This window comes from Panthera pardus, unplaced genomic scaffold, assembly GCF_024362965.1.
Source record: "Panthera pardus isolate Hobbes unplaced genomic scaffold, ASM2436296v1 HiC_scaffold_8, whole genome shotgun sequence".
Taxonomy (NCBI): Eukaryota; Metazoa; Chordata; class Mammalia; order Carnivora; family Felidae; genus Panthera; species Panthera pardus.
Genome location: NW_026527013.1, coordinates 134542801 through 134567896, shown reverse-complemented (window position 1 = coordinate 134567896; position 25096 = coordinate 134542801). Strand labels below are relative to the sequence as shown.

Here is a 25096-nt window from a genome sequence, read left to right as displayed (position 1 = left end):
ACACTTTGGAATGTCATTTAAAATTTATCTTTTCTAAAAAGTGGAAGTAAGTTTTAACTTCAATGATACAATGTTCATAGTGGTAGTATGGGAGAAAAATTCACATTTTTGTGAAGCAAATTCGTGAGAATAGAAAAGTCAAGAACAAACATCATCTTCATTTTACAGATGCTAACGCTCAAGTAAGTTCTATTTTTGAAAACTGATTAGTAAATTCACTATAACATCTCCAATACATTTTAAAGTAAAACTTAGTAATAAGAATTTTCCTTTAATAGTTCAACCTCAGTAAGATTGATTTTTGGATATATATCTTAGCACAAATACAATAAATTAATAATGATTTTGTGAAGATTTATTTCTTTAGGATATTGGTAGGTTACTGCTACAAGTTTTTATGCCTAAAATGGAGACACTACATTTATATTAAGTTCATAAAAGTAACTTTGTACACCAGAATCTTTAGGGAACTGCAGCTTGTCATAAAGGCATATGTTTACAGATGGAATTGATTTTCCTTCAGTGATAATGGATCTGCATTCCTCCAAATGTTCTTGGTTAACCTTGTAGCCTTGCATTTATTTCTAAGATGGTTAAACAGTGGAGCAATCTTGGGCCATGGACCAAATCAGTCCATAGGGGTTATTGATACCTCTTACTCTACCCTCAAGAGCACAACCAACTTAGGTAACAAGTCAAATATTATGACTATACTTACTCTGATGATCTTAGCATGTATTAACAAAACAGGAGATTAAAGGTAAACACTTCACTCAATTCTGAGTTTATGAAGTCTTGCTGAGCCTCAGAATTTTATTAAAAGAGGTATCTCAGAAACAGTCTTGTCCAAAAAATAAAAAAGCCCAACAACATGTCAAAGGTCCAAGATTAATAGGGAAAGTCATTGCTTTAGGGAACTGGGCTTTTATAAGAATTAATCAACAATATAATTTGATCACAAAATTATAATCTAGTTAAAATGAAATTATGATTATAATCTGCCTCATTGTATAAAACATGTCATCACTTCCTTACATTGGCCCACCAAGCACACTAAGCAATCTACATGAAAACATCTACTTCAGAGCCCCCAAAGTTCACCAGAAAAATCACTGTTCTTTCCTTTATGATCACCTCTGTCTTCCTCTCCCATATAAGTCTCACTCAGGAACAATCCCTTCTCAGAATGAGCATATGGGCTTGCCAACTGGTCTGCTCACAGCCACAAATGTTCTCTGAGGATGCTGCTTGCAAGTCTCTAAAAACACTCAATGTAATCCCACGCTCTTTTCACAGAGTGTCAATGGATTTACTGCTACCTTTAAATAAGTATGCAGATTATGAAGCAAATACCTTTCTTATATGAAAAGGCTGAAGTTTCATGTTTAGACTGCACTTAGTCAATTATAAACAAATAAGGTATAGGTCCAACTAATAAAGCAAGGACTACAAAGGATATAAACAATGTCAAAATTCCCAAAACACAGAATTGTCACTTACCAAAAGTTTTTTGCTTGGAACTGATGGCTTTCTATGCATGCAATAATGGTTTGCTGTCCATCTATTTTTTTACCATATACCTTAATGGCAAAAATAAAATAAAATAAAATAAAATAAAATAAAATAAAATAAAATAAAATAAAATAAAAAGAAGAGTGAATTCAGGGCCACAGAATGTTCAACTTTAAACATCTATAAAAAAAAAAATTGTGTATCACTTTGATAGGAACATATAAAAGAATACCAAGTAGGTCATTATTTCAATATAGTTGCTAGAAAAACAAGTACTCTAACACATACACCTATAATCACAAATTCTTAGTGAATCATGAAAGAGCTCAAAATTTATTTATTTACATTAAATATTTATTCTGAGACAGAGTGCAAGTGTGGGAGGGGCAGAGAGAGGGGGGACAGGGGATCTGAAGTGGGCTCTGCATCAACAGCAGCGAGCCCAATGTGGAGCCTGAACTCACAAATCATGACATTATGACCTGAGCTGAAGTTGGATGCTTAATCGACTGAGCCACCCAAGTGTCCCAAGAGCTCAAAATTTATGAAATAGGGTTGCCGGGCGGCTCAGTCGGTTAAGCATCCAACTTCGGCTCAGGTCATGATCTCGCAGTCCATGAGTTCGAGCCCCGTGTCGGGCCCTGTGCTGACAGGTCAGAGCCTGGAGCCCGCTTCAGATTCTGTGTCTCCCTCTCTTTGTCCCTATCCTGCTCATGCTCTGTCTCTCTCTGTCTCAAAAATAAATAAACATTTAAAAAAAATTTTTTTTTAATTATGAAATAAAACTCATTATTACACTCTAAAATATTCACAAACATCCTAGACATAGCAAACTTTTCATTCCAAAAACAGGTATCACATGGACAGTTTACTTTAAATGTATAGATACCAATTTGGCTGTTTACACACAAATAAAAAATTGGATCTACATTGTGATTATCATCTTTGTTTCCTTTACGATCTTAGGGGTTGCCATTTCTTTAGTCATTTTACAAAGTATGAGGACAGAGCTGAGAAAGTTCATTTACGTAGAGATGAGAAAGGTCATTAATAGAATGCCTGTGATAATATGATGACGTCATTTCACCTCTTGCTTACTGCCTCAAAAGTAATGGATACTTTTGTGTCTTTCAATCCTCCTGGAACAAGTAAGATTGTCATACTCAACCTAGCGATCTATTCTTGAGTTATTCCTCCAAAATAATTCTAATCAACAAGATTATAATTCAAAGAATTTGTAAAGTATTTTTGGTTATGTTGCAATTTTTCCTCAAGTAATTACTGAGAGCTAGATACTTAATGGGACCATATGAATTTCTGTCCTACCCAGAAAACTTCTGAGAGTGAAATGGGATACTACTGGTAATATTAATAATTATGTTGGGAAAACAAGTATAAACAAGGATGTATGGTAACCTTAGGTTCCAGAGGTAGGCAGAGGCCAGGTCCACAGGGCTACAAAAGTTTGGACTCTGTTCAGAAGCCTGGATTCTATCTTAAGTGTAACTAACGGAAAAACCTTTGAATGATTTCAAGCATGGGATTTTCATGATCTGATCTGGATTTCAAAAGATCATTCAGGCTATGGAAAGGATCAAAGAAACACAAACTGTGGGGACATGAAAAGACTATTTGGATACAATCTTATGAGAAAAAGAAAAGAAAAAGCATTCCTAGATACTATCATAGTTTATCCTGAAAATATAAAAATAGGTTAAACCTATGAAAGAACAACATTAAAAAAAAAAAACTTGATTATAAAACATGCAGGGACATGACTCCACTTCCAAATAATTTTATTTGTTCTAAGAGCTTATAACTTAATGAAAAAAAAGTCAGATGTAAAGTTAGTGAGATGAGTTGTGAACAAGAGATTAAAGAATCTTATCAAGCTCTAATCAATGCAGGACAATTCTTACATGGATTTAATTCAAGGTACAACCATTTTTCCATTTTAGGCAATCATAATATATTTACTATTTAGAGTTTCTTGAAAAAATATTCTTAGAAATATTTACTTCAAGGAAAAAAATGGCAAGTTATAAAATACCAGTTCTGTAAACTATTAAAGATTTCAGGAGACCATAAAAACATTGTCATATTTACATAAGTAGAAGAAAAAATATGCGTATCGATGACTTACAGTGCAGACCCCATTTGGATAATGTTCTTTTACATAAGCTCGCAGAGCAGTTTCTACTGAAGTTCTCCATGATTCAACTGCATTTTCTGCTTCATATGGTCTTGGATCAGTCGCTTCCTTTCTTAAGTGATCAAATTTGAAACAGATTCTGTTTTTGGGATCCAAAAACTTTCCATTTCCCAAGTCGCCATGTTCTGTTATCAATACCTTTAATGATGCAATGAATTTTGGAAAAAAAAGTATTTAAAACAGCATTTAAGTACTAATATACATTAATATACATTCACTTAAACTTTGTCCTTAACATGGTAAAATAATTCTACTCCAAGCAACAGATTTCACTATATGGCACAACTATAGTAATTCAAATGAGGCTATTCTCATTCAGCTTAGATTAGTGGATCTGACTTTCTCCCAGTATAACTTCTGGCTACCTGGTGAAAATAATGCATCTTTTAATAAACTACTGGAGTTTTGTGGGTTTTTTTGAGAACTATAAACAGTTTATTATTTCTGTACTCAGTTTCCAGTCCACAAAACTAGAAAAATGGTAATAACCTCCAATGAGAATGGTTACAAGAATAGCTTTAACGCTGACATAATACTCTTCAGTGTGTCCTATATTGTTCCTGGGCCCCAAATCTCATCTACTGTGAAGTGCCTGCTTATTTTTATAATCTATTCATTGACAGCTGTTTTCAACAGACTTCCAAATTTTTAAACATGTAACTTATTCATTTATGTATATTTAAATTGTACATGCATAAATCTGATATTCTGTGCTTTATTTTAAAAGTTTCCCTCTTTTTCTTCCCTCCCAACTCTCCCAATCTTTGATTCCTTACCTATGTCAGGACTTCCCCCTCCCTCTGATAACAAATCATGTAAACATAGGATGTATCCTTCTAAATTTTTTTCAGTTCTATAATCCTACATAGATAAAATACACATCTATTTATACATACACACATATACAGGGTTTTTTGGGGTCACTGTTTCACAAGAATGGAATGAAAATGTGCACATGCACACACATTTTTCTGCATCTGGCTTTTTTCATCATCAACATTATACTTAGAGAAATCCTTCAAAGTCAACTGGTAAACCTCTTATTCTTTTTAATGGCTGCATAAATGTCCCATAATGTAAATATAACATAATTTATTCTGCCATTCCTTTACTGATGGAAAATCTCTTTATTTTCTGGCTGTTTTTCTTTTTGGGGGGGAGGAATAGGTACATTAAAAATTTTAAGTATTTTTGTACATAAATTTTAACATACTAATGTTTTTATTTCCATTAAAGGCTTCTACATCTCTTAAATAGATTTCCAGCAGTGGAGACAGTAGGTAAAGGGTCTATATGTTTTTAATTCTTCCAAAAACTGGTTGTGACAATCCACATTTTTATGAACAGTATATAAGATGTACTTCCTTTCACATTACCATCATCAATAGGCATACAATTCTTTCTTTGGTCTAACAGGTATAAAATTTCTCATTACTTTAACTGTATTTCTCTGACTACTCATAGATCTAAATTTCTTTTCATGTGTGGGCCATTTGCTCTTCTGTGAACAAATATTCTTTAATATTTTTCATCTGAGTTGTTTTTTGTCTTATAAATTTACGAGTCCTTTGTTTAAGGTATCTGTTTCATTTTATGGTTAAAATAATTATTATGTAGCAAAATGTCCATCTTTTCTTCTATAGTTTCTGGGTTTCCAGACTTTAAGACAGTCTTCCCTGCCTTAATATTGTAGAAGTAGACTCTTTTCTCTTAAAATTTTAATCATTTTACAAATTTTTAATCTACCTGAAATTTATTTCTGTATATTGTGAGACAGAGGTTCAACTTAACTTTCTTCTTGACAGAAACCAGTTGTGTCAATTTTTTACTTTTTGTCTGTCTAAATTATGATCTTGTCATGTAACAAAATTTTCATATATTCTGGGACTAAATTCTGGTTCTATATGCTGCTGTATTGATCTGTTTATCTACTTTATACAATACCATTCTGATTTGACTTTACATTGGTTATAAAGCATCTTCTGCTATCTAGAAATTCTCTTATCTATTCTTATTGTTCTTACACGTTCCTTGTTTTTTTCCCAAGCATGTATTTTTTTCGCATAAATCATGAACATTTTGACCAATTAAAAAAACTATTAGGATTCTAATCAAATTACATTAAATTCACATTTTAATTTTTAAGTAATTTAACTTTCTATTTCAAAATGGAATGTGGTGTTGCCTTCCCATTGTTCATCACAACCTGTTTTGTGTTTTGTTTTGTTTTTTAAATTTTTTCTTTAATGTTTTTATTTATTTTTGAGACAGAGAGAGACAGAGTATGTATGAGCAGGGGAGGAGCAGAGAGAGAGGGAGACACAGAATCAGAAGCAGGCTCCAGGCTCTGAGCTGTCAGCACAGAGCCTGACGCAGGGCTCGAACCCACAGACTGTGAGATCATGACCTGAGCCGAAGTCGGACACTCAACCGACTGAGCCACCCAGGCGCCCCCTCACCTGTTTTGTGTTTTAAGAAGATAACCACGATTGTCTTCACAATCTTTTGCCTTTCATATTAAAATTATTCCTAGGTTAATGCACAGTTTTACCATTTAAAACAGAATTCCTCCCCCTCCAACCATTTCTAGTGTAAAGTACTCATTTGGCACAATAGAGAACAGCTAATGAGTTTTGTATACTTACCTTAAATTCAGCCATCCCACAAAATTTTTTTAAGTCTAGCAGTTTCTTTTGATTGGGAGGTTAGTTATATAAATCATGCCACCTAAGAGTTTTCTTTTCCTCCCTAAAGCTTTAAAAGCTCTCATTCTCCTGTCTTATTTGCCATACCTCCATTTATGTTAGATAATAGTGATAAGCAAACCTGGCAAATTATCTATTTTAACTAAAATTATTTTATTGTTTGTAGTCTATGATATTTACTGTGATTTTTGTTAAAAAGTCTACTCTATTTAAGAGGTTTTATTCTATCCCCAGGTAACTTAGGGTTTTTGTAATGAGAACTAGCAAATTCCTTTTCACTGTCTAGTGATACATCATAAAATTTTTTTCTTTGATTTGTTTGTTAATAGAGAAGACCAATATATTGTCTTACATGGAACCACTCATGCATTTTTGTAATAAATTCTATTTAGTCTTCATATTTCATTCTTTTTAATATATTTCTGAAGTCTATTTGTTAATATCTATTTAAAGTTTTTAAATCTAGGATCATATGTGAGATTAGTGTAGTTTGCTTTTTTTGTTTTACCTTTACTAGGTTTAAGTATTAATAGTACGCTAAGTTCATAAATGAGTTTGGGAGCTATCCAACATTTTAAAAAGGTGGATTCCCTGGACCCAGCAAATATTCTTCTAGGGATTTATCTTAAGAAAATAATGGTCAATGTGCCCAGAGGCACAAAGATGTACAATAACTTTGTTTACCATTGAAGAAAAAGAAAGAAAAAAAAAAAACAAAACAAACCCAAAAACCCAACATTTCCCAAGGGAAAAGCAAATTTAGGAGATTCATAAAATGAAACACTACACAGCTTCATATATGTGCATACACGTGTATGTGTACACACATATGTGTACACACATACCTGCCTATACACATATGCTTGTTTTCTGTGCAGTTATAAGTCATCTTCTGTCTACACTTTCCCTGTAAATACAAGACTACATACTACATAATGAATAACGCCAAAAGCAAGCTTTGACATAACGAGCCACTTAGAATTGTTACAACTCTCATGTTCTACCTACCAGTTCCTTCTGTATATTGTTTTACATAAATTGTGCTTCACAAAAGCACAATATGAATTAATACAATCATTGTTCGATTATTTATAACTCTAAACCAAAAAAACCCCAAAAAACAAAAAACAAAACTAGTGACCTTTGGTAGCTTTTCTTAGCAATTCTAGCTTTCACTTTGGAAAGAAAAGATTTAATAATTACTAAATGCTAAGTTACTCACATGAAGAACTGTAGAATTCCAGAGCAACCAAAATATGATATAAATCTTACTAATATATATTCTAGATTTTGGATTAATATAGGATTGATTTTTTTTCCTATAAAAAACAAGAAAGTAGATTTAAAGCAATTATTTTCTAAAATCTCAAAAGAATTACATTTGAACACTTCTAAAAGGGACTTTCTGCTAATAGTATTATTGGTCTCAACAAAAGAAACCAAATTTTCAATTACTTTGCCCATAAGTGGCTATGATTAAAACGAACACTTTTTAATCTTTACACATACCATTTCACAATTCTTATGGAATACATTAACCATTATAAATGAAACAAAGAATAGTCAGATCCTGTGTTCATATGAAACATACCTGATCTTCATAACCTTCAATTTTTACTGGAGTAAACTGGTCCAAATTATACTGTGCAAATGCACTAAAAAAGAAAAAGGCCAATTATTCAAAGTTACAAACTTACCACTCTTAAAATATCATGAACAATTCACTTGTCAATAAATCTCCTGCACTACATATGGCAAGTTAAATAAAATTATAATTCTCCATTATTGATCTTATATTAACTAAAATTATTATACAGATATGGCTACTTTTAAAACTGATGAATAATACCCAACCTTCAATGTTTAGCAAAAGAAAATTAAATCAGTAAATATAATTTGACTTTTCACTCAAAACCTTGAAAGTAAAGGTTAGCCATCTACATATCTAATTATTCAAGTATATATTTAGTACAAAATATACCAGGAAACAGAGCAGGTGCTAGGAGAGATGCAAAGAGTAATCAGACAGATCCTATGATCAAAGGACTTACAGTTGAATAAGAGATAATAGATAAACATAACCATAACACAAAGTAGAAAGTACTATAAGACAATGGCCAATAAAGAAGCATCAAGGAGAATTATTTATTTTAATTTAATTTAAATTTAAATTTAAGTTTTATTTACGAGAGAGAGAAAGAGAAGGTGCAAGTGAGCGAGGGGCAGAGAGAATCCCACGCAGGCTCCACACTGAGAATGGGGCTGGAGCTCACGCGTTTGCAGGGCTCCAACTAACGAACTGTGAAATCATGACCTGAGCTGAAATCAGCCTCTTAACCAACTGAGCCACTGAATACATATTTTTATTTTTTCAACGTTTTTTATTTTATTTTTGGGACAGAGAGAGACAGAGCATGAACGGGGGAGGGGCAGAGAGACAGGAAGACACAAAATCGGAAACAGGCTCCAGGCTACGAGCCATCAGCCCAGAGCCTGACGCGGGGCTCGAACTCACGGACCGCGAGATCGTGACCTGGCTGAAGTCGGACGCTTAACCGACTGCGCCACCCAGGCGCCCCGAGAATACATATTTTTAAAAACTATATTCCATGAAGGCAAGAATAAGAAGAGAAGTAGGGGTGATTTCATTAGAAATCTGACAATGAGAAATGGCCTTGAAATAATGGGTAGAGTATTCCATTTAGAGAGACCAGGATAAACAAAACACATGAGAAGATAGGTTAGGTTCACACCATAGGAAGCACCAAGCTCAAGGCCTGACACATAGCATTCTGTTCAATTATTTACTAAATTAAACTGAAAGGCCCTGGTTGATAGAATAATTACTTCATTTGGGAGGCAAAGCAGAATCACAGAAACTTTTTGAGAAGGAAGAACCTAACTACCTCTAGAGAAGATTAATCTGGTAGCAGTGTGGATGACAACTGGACAGTGGAGCAACTAGAGCCAAAAAAAAAAAAAAAAAAGGAGTTAGGTTGTTATTAGGCAAATGTCCATGTTAGAACTGCTGAAGAGTCTGAACTAGGAAATGATGATAAGTTGGATTTGAGAATAAAACCTCTCTATTCTATGAGTAATACTAAATTACATATTTATGTAATATATTTATAGGAAAGCTTTTCATAGTACAAAAAATTATCTAGAAAATAAGTAAGGATCATATATATAACCTGGGATTTTTTTCTCCACTTAACAGAAAAGATATTGAGTATTCTAAAATTTGGAAAGACATCTCTAAACCTATTCTACCTGGAAGATTTTCTAGATGGCAAGACATCCACTGAACTTTGAGGTATTAGCTACTGAGTCTCCTCTAGAAAGGAATGTTTGGTTGAGCAAAGCACTACTGATAAATTAGCAGACTAGCAAATGCAAAATCTAGCAAAGTAGAATTAAATTACTAGCTGTCAAATTCCTGACACTGAATGTTCAAAAAAGATGGCGGGGGGGGGGGGGCGGTGTACACATAGAAATGCATGATGTGGGAGCGGGGAGGAAGGGTAGTACTCACTTCTGATCTTCTTAATTCATTAAAACTATAATTTTCCTAAGAATAGCTTCAACATAGCCAGGCAGTTACTACCCTTTAAGTGAATTGATCTCAAAAGTATGTTTGAGACGAAAAAAATAAAAAAAGTTTCTAGATCACTTAGATATTAGGATTCACTTTCCAGTGAAAGACATATTTAAATAATATATGTAGATAGTAATTTGATTCTAGGCCCTTTACTGCCCATAATACCAAACCCCATCCATACATCACTTGGGAGTGAGGAATAAAGAGGAAATCTGAAAAGGAGACTATGAGTTTAAAATAGGTAAATTTTTTTCTTAAATGCTCAAAGCAAATTAAATAGGTGACAGTTATATGGTATTGTGGGAAAGGTACTCACTAACCCAGGACTCAGAATACATAATACCTAGGTTTTGTCCAAACCCTGTTATTAGCTAGCATGGGGCCCACTTACCTTATCTATAAAAAGAAGGGTTTGGACTAGATGACTTCTAGAGTCCCTTCCAATTCAGAAAACTTACTCCATCCACCCAGTCATCATATACTCACCCACCCCTCCACCCAGGCAAATATCTACATGTTAAACCCTCTATTAGATACAATAAAAACGTGATTTCTCTGCTCTTATAGAGTTCTGTAGCCCAATCACCCATTTCTAAATACTTGTTCCTGTATTTAGATTTTTACACCCATTAATGTTAGTCCTGCACCAGTCACACATTATACTTTTCACCAGGTGTCTCTCTCAGTTTAGCCACTTTATTTCCCTATTTACTATTCAAACCCTGTATATCATTTAAATTCAGCTCAAAGCCACTTCTAAATAGAAATTAAAAGTTCCTTCCTTTGGGCTCCAAAAGCTTTCGATACACCCCTATTATGATAATATTTTATTTCATTTGGCCTGATACTAAACATTTCTGACTCCCCATTAGAAAATCCCTAAGAGGCTTATTTATCTCATTATCACAGTGAAGTCTGGCATTCATAGGTCAGTTGAATAAAAGGCTCTTTCTGGACACTTAAAAGTTAGACTTGAGAGTACCAACTCTCTGGTATGTCTACTTTTCCATCCTATGAAACATACTGAATTTGTGCCCACAGTAAAAATATCCCATTAAAACCACTCAAGAATAATAGCCATGTTTTTCCCCTTACAAAAAGATAGGAAGAAGGGGAAAAAAGATTAAAAGAGTTAAAGCAGCAGGGAAAAGGTGAAAGAAAAAAGAAGTACATATATGTATGAAAGAGAAGTACCTGAACAAAAGAAATTCAATATCAAAGATCACAAGTTGCAAGAAATGCGACTACAGCTATGCACTTAACTCTGGTGAAACTGCCACCAGCACACGCTCTAAATGTTTTTACCATGCCTTGCAAGTTTTGGTTACATAGTTCTGGACAGCCTCAATGATCGGTGATAAAGTTTCTTCAGAAATTTGGAGGTATCGTAAAAGTAATTCAGAACCAAGTTTAGTGAATAATGAGAATAATACTATTTTGGCTTGAAAATTATTTCCTATAGAGGACATGACCAATGATTTAAGGTATATTTCTCATTTCACAAATACCCTCAGATGTCTACCAAATGAACTCAAATGAATAGTTTTGAGAAATTTAGTATGAAGAATACTACTGAAGTCAACAACAAAAAAAAACCACAATATTTTCTCTAAGTGTTTACCTAGCTAGTAATCACTTAATAGTATAACTACATACAAGACAATTTGAACTTTCTCCTTAAGGTTTTGATGCCTTTTCTTGGTATCGTAACATAAACATCTTATTTTATCATTAGTTACTAATTTCTTCAGACTCGTTTCCTTAGAATATCAGAATATCAGGTATTTCCATGTATACACATCATGAAACGTGGACTACAACTGTCCCCAAAATGTGTTTCATAATAAAAGAGATATGCAGCTCACATTCTAATTTCTTTTTAGAACAAGTATAATTTATTTAATTTAAATGTAAAAACATCATCAGATAAGTACTTCTTTGGACAAATACAATTTCAATACTGTTCATCATTGAGTCAAATGTGACTATTTCATACCACTTATATAATTATGAATATTTCTTTGACCTTCATTAAACTTTAGGGAAAAACTCTTGTTCTTTCAACAAATCAAGTTTGTTTTCTTAACTAAAAACAAAACAAAATCCACTAATTCTTGCACCTACATGAAATAACCCACATATTTATTTACCACAGAGAACTCAGAGGAATAGTTTACTTTGAAAGTATTGCTGTTAGAAGTTATAAATGCCGTACATTTTCTTTACTTCCATAAGATTTTTGTCAACATGGCACATGTGACTATAAAGAAAATTCATTTTATTTAAATATACAAATAATTTAAATAGGGTTTAAAAAACTTAGGAATGAGCAGCCATTCACTCAGAAGCTAATAACTAAAGTCAAAGATATAGAGTAAATCGATTTCTATAAAGCACTTTAAATATAATAATTAAGAGGAGTGGAAACAATCCAAATGTCCATTGACAGATGAATAGATAAACAAGATGTGGTTTATAAACTCACCATTAAAAAGAAAAATTCTGACATGTGCTACAACATGGAAGAACCCTGAAGACATTATGCTTAGTACACTAAACCTGCTACAAAACAACAAATAATGTATGATTCCACTTCTATGGGGTACCTAGTGAGGTCAAATTCATAGAGACAGAAAACAGAATGGTGGTTGTCAGGGGACTGAGGGAAGGAGAGAATGAGAAATTATTGCTTAATGGGTATGGACTTTTAGTTTGGGAAAATTTAAAAAGTTCTGGAGATGGACAGATGGTGACAATTACACAATGTGAATGCAATCAGTGCCAAAGACCCACATTCCTAAAAATCATCAAAATGGCAAACTTTATATTATGTACATTTTCTCAGAATAAAAAGTAATAAATACGGTGAAATAGGTAAAGAGGATTAAGAACACACTTATTGTATGGCACAAAAACAGACACTCAGATCAATGGAACAGAATAGAGAACCCAGAAATGGACGAATGGCCAACTAATCTTTGACAAAGCAGGAAAGAATATCCAATAGAATAAAGACAGCCTCTTCAGCAAGTGGTGCTGGGAAACCTGGACAGTGACATGCAGAAAAATGAACCTGGACCACTTTCTTACACCATACACAAAAATAAACTCAAAATGGATGAAAAACCTAAATGTAAGACAGATAGTCATCAAAATCCTGAGGGGAAAGCAGGCAAAAACCTCTTTGATCTTGGCCGCAGCAACCTCTTAATACATCTCCAAAGGCAAGGGAAACAAAAGCAAAAATGAACTATTGGGACCTCATAAAAATAAAAACTTCTGCACAGAGAAGGAAACAATCAGCAGAATTAAAAGGCAACTGACAGAATGGGAGAAGATATCTGCAAACCACATATCAGATAAAGGGTTAGTATCCAAAATCTATAAAGAACTTATCAAACTCAACACCCAAAAAACCAATAATCCAGTGAAGAAATGGGCAAAAGACATGAATAGGCACTTCTCTAAAGAAGACATCCAGATGGCCAACTGTCACATCAAAAAATGCTCAACATCACTCATCATCAAGGAAATATAAATCAAAACCAAATGAGATAACCACCTCACACCTTTCAGAATGGCTAACATTAACAACTCAGGCAACAACAGATGTTGCTGAGGGTGCAGAGACAGAGGATCTCTTTTGCACTGCTGGTGGGAATGCAAGCTGGTACAGCTGCTCTGGAAAACCGTATGGAGGTTCCTGAAAAAATTAAAAACAGAACTATCCTATGACCCAGCACTACTAGGTATTTATCTAAGGGACACAGGTACGCTGTTTTGAAGGGGCACATGCACCCCAACGTTTATAGCAGCACTATCAACAATAGCCAAAGTATGGAAAGAGCCCAAATGTCCATTGATGGTTGAATGGATAAAGATGTGGTATATATATACAATGGAGTATTACTTGGCAATCAAAAAGAATGAAATCTTGCCATTTACAACTATGCTTACGCTAAGCGAAATTAGTCAGAGAGGAACAAATATCATATGACTTCACTCATATGAGGACTTTAAGACAGATGAACACAAGGGAAGGGAAGCAAAAATAATATAAAGACAGGGAGGGGGACAAAACATGAGAGACTCTTAAATATAGAGAACAGAGGATTGCTGGAGGGAGGGGTTGTGAGGGGGGGATGGGCTGGATGGGTAAGGGGCATTAAGGAATCTACTCCTGAAATCATTGTTGCACTATATGCTAACTAATTTGGATGTAAATTAAAAAAATAAAAAATAAATTAAAAAAAAAGAATACACTTACTGTAATGAGTACTAAGTAATTTACAGAATTGCTGAATCCTATATTGGACACCTAAAACTAATGTAATACTGTATGTTCATTATATTGGGATTAAAAACAGATAAATAAACGTTGCTATTAAAAAAAACAGGAAATTAAATCAAAAGCAAAATCAGATATGCCTAGAAGTCTGTTGAACCTCCACCTTCATTAGGGTTAACTGTAAAGGACAGATTATCGATAAAGCTTTGAAACATTACAAAAACAGAATAAGAGCAAATTCCCCCCACTGGTAAATATTTCACCATACTGGGTAGAACACCAGGATTAAAAAAGGTGCCTGAGTGGACACTGAACACTCTTTGTATGGCACCTAAAAATCCATTTAATTTTATCATTTTCCAATGAATTATGGAGTTAGTGAGCCTAACATAGGAGATGGAGATGGGAATAGAGAAGAGAATCAATTATTTCTCTGAAATCCCAAGACAGTTGTGGCAAGTCATGATTGTGGGCACTGGTCCAAAGATTATGTACTAGGATTTAAACTGCCTAGTTATTTGAATTACTCACAAATTTAGTAAATATTTATTTACTTAATATGTGTCATGTACTACATTAGGTTATTTATGGATAAAATAAATTCCTAATTCTCAAAAATCCATTAGGGTCAAACACATAGTAAAACCTGCATAAAAAAGCAATCACAATTTCAAAAATCTAAGTTTCTAAAATAATTTTATCCATTCTTGCAAATGCCAAAATGTAGTATATATGTAGAAGTATTTAAGCCACTACCAAACACTCAATGAATAGAAAATTTTATGTTATAATTGTGTCCCTATGTCCCTCTGCGATCAAAAATATTTCTCTTTTAGCTGAGTACACACATATAATACATGTGTATATTTAAACTTTATGTACAAATATGTATTTCAGGAATTAGTGCTTAAAAACCACCTTTAAAACATTTTTTCTCATCATGTCACTTAGTTATGTTAATATGTAATACTTACTGAGCTGCTCCTTCCCTGAGAAGATTATCATTATTAAGCAGTAACCGAACATCTGCAAAACAAGTATTATGTATTATATTATTGTTTCCATATGTTTGAAATTTCTATATAATGAATGCAGATTACTTTAGTCATGTATCAACACTCCCCACTCTTCTCTTACCCCTAACATGTAAGCAAGATCAAAACTTCACTCTGATGACCAAAATAACCATAAAAACATACCATCATATTATTTTTTAAAAGATACTGGTTAGGAATAAGATAATTAAATAAAAATACAGATTTCCAGGGATGCCTGGATGGCTTGGTTGGGTAAGTGTCCAAATGCTGATCTCAGCTCAGGTCTTGATCTCATAGTTGTGAGTTCAAGTCCTGTGTTGGGTTTTGCACTGGGCGTGAAGCCTACTTAAAATTAAAAAAAAAAAAAAAAAAAAAAAAAAAAATACAGATTTCCCCTATCTGAAAGTTCACTCTGAGCCACTTGGCTTTTAACTGTTTTTACTAACTGAATGGAATCCAAGGAGGATTTTCATTTTTACCAAATTGTAATTGTCTCTCCACTTTACGCCATTTCAGTTTACGAAAGATTTCACATAATGCTCTACTTTCAGATAGCAGGTGAAACCTGTACATGTTATTTTATACCTTTAATAGCCAATGTAGGCACACTGTAATTTCCAAAGAAAGTGGAGATAAGCTCCACCAAAAAGATGGTCTGGTAAGATCTGCAGAAAATACACGCATCTCAGTTTGATAACACCAGCATGAGTTTCAAATGAATCTGCTCCACAGAAAAGGGGATTAAGCAAGAAACAGCTTGTGAACAGAACACAGATGTAGACATTTCTGTCCTAAGACAGCTCATATTCAAACAACAGATGAAAGCATTTAGTTCAATATGGATAACTGCTTTATTTGATTTAGCAATCTTTTTTTTTAATTTTATTTTTTATTTTTTAAAATTTACATCCAAATTAGCATATAGTGAAGCAATCTCACTTTGGTTATTGATTCTTAATTCTGTTCTAATTTTAGACTCAATTATTATGTAGACATTTGCCCACTCATCATTAAAACATAACTTTAAAAATAATACTTTTATTGGAAAATCCAAGCACTTTGTAAAATAATAAGGAAAAAAATCACATAATCTCACCAAAAAAAACCCCAAAAAACAAAAAACAAAAAAAATCTATTCTAATCTTGTTATATTTTCTTTATTTCCCTACACACTTGGCTATTTCACACAGTTGCTATCATAAAGTACATACCACAATGTTACCCTAATCTTTTCATTAAATGAAAATAACACAACTAACCTAAGTATCTTCCATTAAGTAACTGGTTAAATATAATATAAGCACACTATATAGTTCTTATAAACAGTGTAAAATTGAGCAGCCATTAAAAATAATGTAGATGTGAAAAAAATGTAGATGTGTATTTATCAACATGAAATACATCCATAACATGATAAACAGGAAGGGGAAAATTCAGCATGTATAGTATTATCTTATTAATGTAATGTTATATATCTGTGTCTACACTAAGTGATATTAAGTATTTCATTCAAATGCTGGAGAATGAGAGGGTAGAATTCTGGGTCATTTTTAGGTTCATTTTTATATTTTGGACATTTTAGAATGTCTATGGATCATTTTTACATAAATCATAAAGCTAATCCAAAAGAAAAAATACTGACTATTCATATGCCTCTTTTCAGTAGCAGGCCCTCATTTAAAAAAAAAAAGAATCTCTTTCACTAACCACTAAAATAATACTAATTTGATTTCTAAGTTAACTTATTTTAAACAATAGAAGCTACTGCCTAAAAATTATTTTAAAAAATACAGACATTTAAAATTATAGTTACTTCTGTCTCACAAAGCAAACTGAGGACTTCTATTTGATAAATATGATGCTTTCATGTTCAATACTGAAAACATAATTATTAACAGTGGTACTGCATGGTAGTATATCTTTTCCAGTTCTAAATGTGAAAAAAAATTTTAAAGCAACATCTATTTGATCCAGTTAGCTTTACACTGGAAAAAAAAGTCCTGCTTTTATCATAAGGAAAGTACAGAAGAAAAAATAGAAAAAATTGAATAAAATCTACTCTTACAGAAAGGATTAGGCTGTGGTTCCAAGCCAGGCAACACACTGGACCCATGAAGTGGTGAGTACGAGGCTTAAAAAAAAAAAGAGCACCAGCCCAGATCTACCAAATCAGCATCTGACAATGAAGAAATTTATGTTTCAATGATTTTAGCAACACCAGACTAAGAAATAGTATTTGGTAGCCACTAAACTAACAAGATTTTATGACTTGGCAATTCTAAAATTTGTCACTTCTCTTGGAATTATCATACTGGTGTTATCAAAAAAAAATAGCAATGAAAATAATCAAATTCATGACATTTTTCCCTCAAATATTTAATTCCTTTTTAATTCTAAAATACTCCTTATTTAAAACCTCTATAATATACTATGTCCTACTTTTATTCCATAGCTCACTCTCCACCCCAAGCCTACTGAATGGTTTATCCTTAATGCCCAAATTTACGGTACCTCAACACAAAACTTACCAACGTCAATTTCCAATGAGACTTAGAAAAGCAATTTCTAGGACTCATACATTCTTTTAGGACCTTTCTGATTAACAAATCTGTAGGGCATTTATTCAAGGTAAGAAGATTAAGTGAAAAACTTTCTATGAATTGTACAAGAGAATGGGGGCCACTGACTTTAGTGTAGTTTCACCATTAACAATTTAAGTTATATGCCAACTTTTGAACCTAAGGAAAGTAGAGGCTAACATCTTAAAACAGAAGTTAAACCCTACAGGAAGCAGAAATATTTCTGAATTCTCTCCCAAGTTCCCAATCCACTACTTGAGATTTTAGTTATCTTAAAAAGAATACAGAATACAGTATAGACTTGCCATTCTTTCTCTAAGTGTAGCTCAGTGGTTAAATTTTTAAGTGCATAAAAATTACCATATGTAATTGTATGCATTAAATTATGTATTATTATAGTTTTTGGATGATTTAAGGGATTTTCAATTTTTACCTCATTTTTTGACTTTCAAACCTGATCTTTTTTGAGGTGAGATTCCATTATATCTTATACTGTGAATGAAAATTAGTGATTAAACTTCTTTAAAAACATGTTTACATAGTTTACTCTGGAATAGAATGTTTTTAAATTAAAATTAAGAATCCTGGGCAAATTAGTTTAATTTAAGACAGTGAAGTCCAAATATATTTAAATACATATGGTAACTTATTCTTTTTTTTTTTTTTTTTTTTTTTTTTTAGTTTATTTATTTATTTATTTATTTTTGGGACAGAGAGAGACAGAGCATGAACGGGGGAGGGGCAGAGAGAGAGGGAGACACAGAATTGGAAACAGGCTCCAGGCTCCGAGCCATCAGCCCAGAGCCTGACGCGGGGCTCGAACTCACGGACCGCGAGATCGTGACCTGGCTGAAGTCGGACGCTTAACCGACTGCGCCACCCAGGCGCCCCGGTAACTTATTCTTAAAATTGCTTAAGAAAAGTTTTGTAAGATCACTACAGGCCATTTTCCTGGTGACTTTTTCAACCATGTCATTCTTATTGTTAAAAAGGAGCTATTGTTACAGTTTTAATAGTAACCAGGACTGTTTAACAGTTTAAACTTCTGCTATGGGTGTATAATCATAAAAATGTTTGCCACTGTGGTTTAAAGAAGGGCATGCTAGGGGCGCCTGGGTGGCGCAGTCGGTTAAGTGTCCGACTTCAGCCAGGTCACGATCTCGCGGTCCGTGAGTTTGAGCCCCGCATCAGGCTCTGGGCTGATGGCTCGGAGCCTGGAGCCTGTTTCCGATTCTGTGTCTCCCTCTCTCTCTGCCCCTCCCCCGTTCATGCTCTGTCTCTCTCTGTCCCAAAAATAAATAAAAAACGTTGAAAAAAAAAAATTTTTTTTTAAATAAAAAAAAAAAAAAAAGAAGGGCATGCTGTGAACTAATTTACAAGATATAAATTAAATAGTTTTTACATGTGCTCTCATCTTCTGAACATGGTAAAACGATGCTTTTTTCCTCTGTTTGTTCTGGCTGTTCATATTATTCTAGTAGGTTTTTAATTTTTTTTTTTTGATGTTATTTATTTTTGAGAGAAAGAGAGACAGAGCACAAGCGGGGGAAGGTCAGAGAGAGAGGGAGACACAGAATCTGAAGCAGGCTCCAGGTTCTGAGCTGCCAGCACAGAGTCCGATGCAGGGCTCAAACCCATGAACTGCAAGATCATGACCTGAGCAGAAGTCAGATGCTCAACTGAGCCAGCCAGGCGCCCCAGTTTTTCTTTAAAAGAAATACAAAACTGCATTTCACAATTTCAAAAAAGTAGTTAAAATTTTGTCTTTTTAAAAAATTAATATTACTCTCTTAAGGTTAACTTACTCAAACATAATTATCATATATATCATAAGTATATTCTAACCATTATGAAATCCAGATTGACAAAAATTTTCATTGTAATTCAGAAAGCACATATTTTTCTACATACCCCACCCCACACACACCAGTTTTGTTATTTTGGTTATACAATTTATTCTTAAAAAAAAAAAAAAAGAGTGCTTGATATATCAAGCCTTAGTGTTATGAATTAAACACTCACCATTAAACACCTCATTAAATTCTCCAGGAGGGGCATGAATAATGAATTTTGCTGCTATACGCACCTAAAATAGAAATGAAGATATAAGTGGTCCATGGCATAGGCCTCTGCTAAAATAACCAAAAAACACACACACACACACAAAATTATACTATTTCAAAGTTCTACTGAAAATGGCTTAAAAATTTTTTTTAGATAGTGACTCTTCTTCAAACAAACTTTATTATTGTTTCAATTATTTAATATAATCACAATGTACAGGCTAAATGCAGATAAAATACATATTTAACGCATTTAAGGATTCAAAGCTACCTACCATATAAACATTTTCTTATAAGCAAATTCTTCTTTTAAAATAAAATGGAAAAAAGTATCAATCAAGAAAAGTTGTATGTGTGAAGAAATAAGATGCATTTAGGTACAATAAAGAAAATAGATATACTATATTTATGTTTCTGTAAAATCACAAATTAGTAAAAAATATATAAAAGAAGAGGGGAAGAAAGGTCTAAATTCAAAATGTTTTTAACAGACCTGACTGAAGACATTTCATAAATAAAGCAAAACTTTGTATTTGCAATAAACATGATTATTTAAAATAAAAAACCCTGAAGAATCTAAAACAATAATAATTTACATGTAAATTTAACAAAACATCTGCAGGACTAGTGTACTGAACACTACACAAAATACTAATGACAGAAATGAAAGAAGAGCTAAATAAATGGAGAGATATGTTCATGGATTGGAAGACCCAATAATGTGAAGATTACAATTTTTCCCAAACTAGTCTATAGATTCAATGGAGGCCCAATCAAAATCAAATCAGGATTTTTCTCTTCTTTTTAATGTTTTTTTTTTTTTTTTTTGAGAGAGAGAGAGAGAGAGAGAGAGAGAGAGAACAAGTGGGGGAGGGGCAGAGAGAGGGAGACAGAATCTGAAGCAGGCTCCAGGCTCCCAGCTGTCAGCACAGAGTCTGATGCGGGCCTCAAACTCGCGAACTGCGAGATCATGACCTGAGCCAAAGTTGGATGCTTAATGGACTGAGCCACCCAAATGCCCCAAAGCAGGATTTTTCTGCTACATATCAACAAGCTGATTCTAACACTGATATGTTTTATGTATTATTACTTTTCTATGCATAAAGAATGTAATGAATGCCAATTTTGGCCATGTATTAAGACACCCCTCTCCAAATGCAAGAAAAATTAAAAAAAGCCACTGTGATGTCCAAAATAACCACAAACACATACACATGGTATTAAAAATAGATTTTGGCTAAGAAATGAGAGGATAGGGGCACCTGGGTGGCTCAGTCAGTTAAGCATCTGACTTCAGCTCAGGTCATGATATCCCTCCCGGTTTGTGAGTTTGACCCCTGCGTCAGGCAGGCTCTGTGCTGACAGCTCAGAGCCTGGAGCCTGCTTTGGATTCTGTGTCTCCCTCTGGCCCTCCCTCCCCCCCCCCCCCCCCCCCGCCGGCTTGTGCTGTTTGTTTCTCTCTCAAAAATAAACATTAAAATAAATAAATAAATAAATAAAAGGATAAAATGTTATTTCACACCCTTAATAGTAAATGCAAAGTAGTAAAGACAAATGAACTAGAACAGCCAAAATAACTTTGAAAAAGGAACAAAGTTGGAGAATGCACACTACCTGATTTCAAGACTTACCAATGGATCTGAACTAAGAGTCCAAAAATACATACATACATATATACATATATGTGTATATATATATATATATATATATATGTGTGTATATATATATACACGTGTATATATATATATATATATGTGTATATATATATATACACGTGTATATATATATATATATGTATGTTATATGTATGACCAAACAACTGTGATAAAGGTGCAAAGACAATTCAATCAAGAAAGAATTTGTTTTCAACAAATGGTATTTAAATAATTAGATACCCGTGAGCAAAAACATGAACGTCAACCTAAACTTCACACCTTATAAAAAAATTACATCAAAATGGATCACAGCTCTAAATGTTAAACATGGAATTAAAAAAAAATAAAAGAAACAGAAGATCTTCATGACCTAGGGTTAGGCAAAACATTCTTAGACATGATACTGAAACCATGATCCATTAAAAAAAAAAGACTGATAAAGTGGACTCCACCGAAATTAAACCTTTTGATCAGTTAGAGACACTGTTAAGAGAAGGAAAAGACAAGCTACAAACCGGAGAAAATATTAGCAAATCACATATCTGACAAAGGACCTGTATCCAGAATATAAGTTCTCAAAACTCAACAGAAAGAAAATAGTAAGCAAAAGACTTGGGCACTTCACTGCATAAGATATACAGAAGACAAATAAATGCACAAAAGGATGTGTAACATCCTAAGTCATTAGGGAAACGAATACTGGAATCATGAAACACTACTACATACCTAACAGAATGGCTAAAATAAAAAAGACTGCTTATACCAAGTACTGGTGAGCATGCAGAGCTAGAACTCTAATACATGGTTGTGGCAATGCGAAATTTTACCAAGCAGCCTGGAAATCAGTTCGGCAATTTCTTATAAAGCACACACCACAAAACAATCTCACTTCCAGGTGAGAAATGCAAACCTATGTCCATACAAAAATCTACTCACAAATGCTCAAAACCAAAACCCAAAAGTCCACAAATGAGTGAATGTATAAACACAATGGAATACTACTATGTTTTGTGTTTTCAAAATTATTTTCTTCTAAATGTTTAAAATTACTATTAAAATCAAATGCCAAAATATAAAAAATAATTTTAAAACAGGCAGTGCATGCTAAACATACATTGAAATCTATTATGTTTATGTAAATGTCTTAACTTCTTAATTTTCTTCATTGTATAGCTGCTCTGCACCCGCCGCCCCCTCCACTAAGATAAGGAGCTGTTAGCATTAAAAACGAAGTCTTAATCATTACTAAAGGCAACAAATAAAAATTGTGGTAACTTGCTGATGAACTTATCAATATTTTTCAAAAACATTTAGAATTTTGAGGTAATTGTTTTTCACAGCCCTAATGACTTATAAAACTGGCAAAATTAAAGTACTAATAGCAAGCAGTATACATATAGCATATTTACTAATTGCTAAGTTGTTGAGCTTTAAAATTTTAAGTTGTTTCAAAAAAAGGCATATACCATTCAGAGTTTTAATCAGTTCTACTTAGAGTTTTTACCAAGAAAGCAAAAATGATCTAAATTTTTTTTCCCTACAGACTTATTTGCCTTTGTCATTGCACTAAATGTATGCACTTAGTACACAGTGACCAAAAAGTTAACAACTGCTCACAATACCTAAAGTGAATGGTGGATTAAAAGAAGTACCATTAAGGGTTGGAAGGTCATAGGAGCTGTCTGAGAACCCAAAACACAACTTGGATTATACCAGCTATGCCTGGAGTTTTGTAATCTGGTCTTTGTGAATTTCACCAACTAAGAAGAATGTGATTTTTTGGATTTCTCAGGTGATAAAGGAAAGGAAATACATCCGCCACGGTAAATGCTTAATTGTCTTCTAAAAAATTGTTCAATCATCAAGGTATCTTTTAAGCACAGTTATAGACTCAACATGTCCTTACATCCATCTTTCTTAGCTGACATTTTTTTTAATTTTTAAAACTATTCTAGACCACTTCTAAATCCAAGAAAAGAAAAAAGGTCATACAAGAGTTCTCAAGAGTAGAATGAATTCCTGAAAATAATAAAAAACATATTTCCTCAAAGGTTTTCTAATACATATGGAGCTATACTCTATTTACCCCTGGGAATATTATAGCTTTCCTGGAAGAGCCCAGTAAATTATTAGATACATTCCCAGGCCCTCTGCTAAATCTTCTGCATTACCCACCATCTTCTTCCATGTATTATTTGAAATCAAGTCCTTCTAAATTGGAGTCGGATGCAATAAAGAGTTATTTCATTGTATTTCTAAACTGCAATTCTAGATTGGTAGGGGTGGGGGTTTGGGAGGCTTTTTTGGGGAGGAAGGTTTGGCTAGATGGAAGATTAACTCTTATCTGTGTTAGTCACTGGCATCTGACAGGCATACTTCGTAACAACTGTACCAAGAAGGATAGTTTTAAAAAGTTAACCCTACTAATGTAGAGCTTAATGCATTAACCTGAGCTAAAAGCTGAAACTGCTATAATTTTCCTTTTCTTGCTCTTGGATCCAAATAATATTTTGTGTAAAATGTATACAAAAAGATAAACATAACATAGAAAGTATATTCCATTCCTTTGTGCTTCTGGTAAAAGAACAGATAACAACATATGACTATAAAGTTACTTATATAGAAAATAGTGTATTCAATATAATATCCAAAATGTCAGAATACATTTGTCCTGCAAAAAAAAAAAAAATAAAATAAAATAACTTCTGCCCATCAACTGTCTGAGATAATACAAAAGTATTACTGTCAAAAATTTTTTTGTACGTTGTTTTTCTTATGAGCTTTCTTTCTTCCTTTAAAAGAAATTCCACAATTCAAACAACAAATTAAGTAATGATAGTAATGGGTAGTAACTCACAGAATAAAATAGGAATCTATGAGTCTACACTGACACAAAGAAATGAATGAACAAGGGAAAGCTCCTCATTACAACAGATTTCAACTAATGAATGTAGAAGGAATGACTGAATTATAAAAATCACCTTGGATGACCACTGCAATAACTGTTGCATGCAAAAATCAATAGATGCTAAAATTTGTGGGTAAAAGTATGATAAAATGACAACAGGACATTTACATGGTCTGAAAAGTATCTTTCCAAATACTTAATTATATACTTACATTGAGGAAACCTGCCACACACCACCTTTACCAAATGATCACAGTTATAGGTAAGAGGAAAAACTGGTATCATGTGCCTCCTAATAGCATATACTGAGGACATAATATCTCTTACAGCCAAAAATTCATAGGCTGAATCTAATCATGAGGAAACAAACCAAAATTGAGGTGCGGTCTACAAAACAGTCTGTACTCTTCAAGTGTGAAGGTCACAGAAGACAGATAATGCTGAGAAATTGTTCCAAATTAAAGAGACATTACAGTAAAATTCAATGTGATCTTAGATTGGATCCTGGATCAGCAACTGGTGAAATATAAATAGGGTCT

The 25096-nt window shown here is 33.3% G+C and overlaps 1 protein-coding gene across 1 annotated transcript in view; it reads right to left on the bottom strand.

Annotated features, from left to right (window-relative positions):
- CAPZA2 (capping actin protein of muscle Z-line subunit alpha 2) overlaps positions 1-25096 on the bottom strand; it is a 59754-nt gene that overhangs the window by 10768 nt on the left and 23890 nt on the right. Inside the window, exons 2-6 of the mRNA XM_019418045.2 lie at positions 19954-20017; positions 15290-15341; positions 8021-8084; positions 3656-3862; positions 1501-1580 (exon numbers count right to left, since the gene is read on the bottom strand). Coding sequence (XP_019273590.2) covers positions 1501-1580; positions 3656-3862; positions 8021-8084; positions 15290-15341; positions 19954-20017 — 467 coding nt within the window. The remainder of the gene's footprint in view (positions 1-1500; positions 1581-3655; positions 3863-8020; positions 8085-15289; positions 15342-19953; positions 20018-25096) is intronic.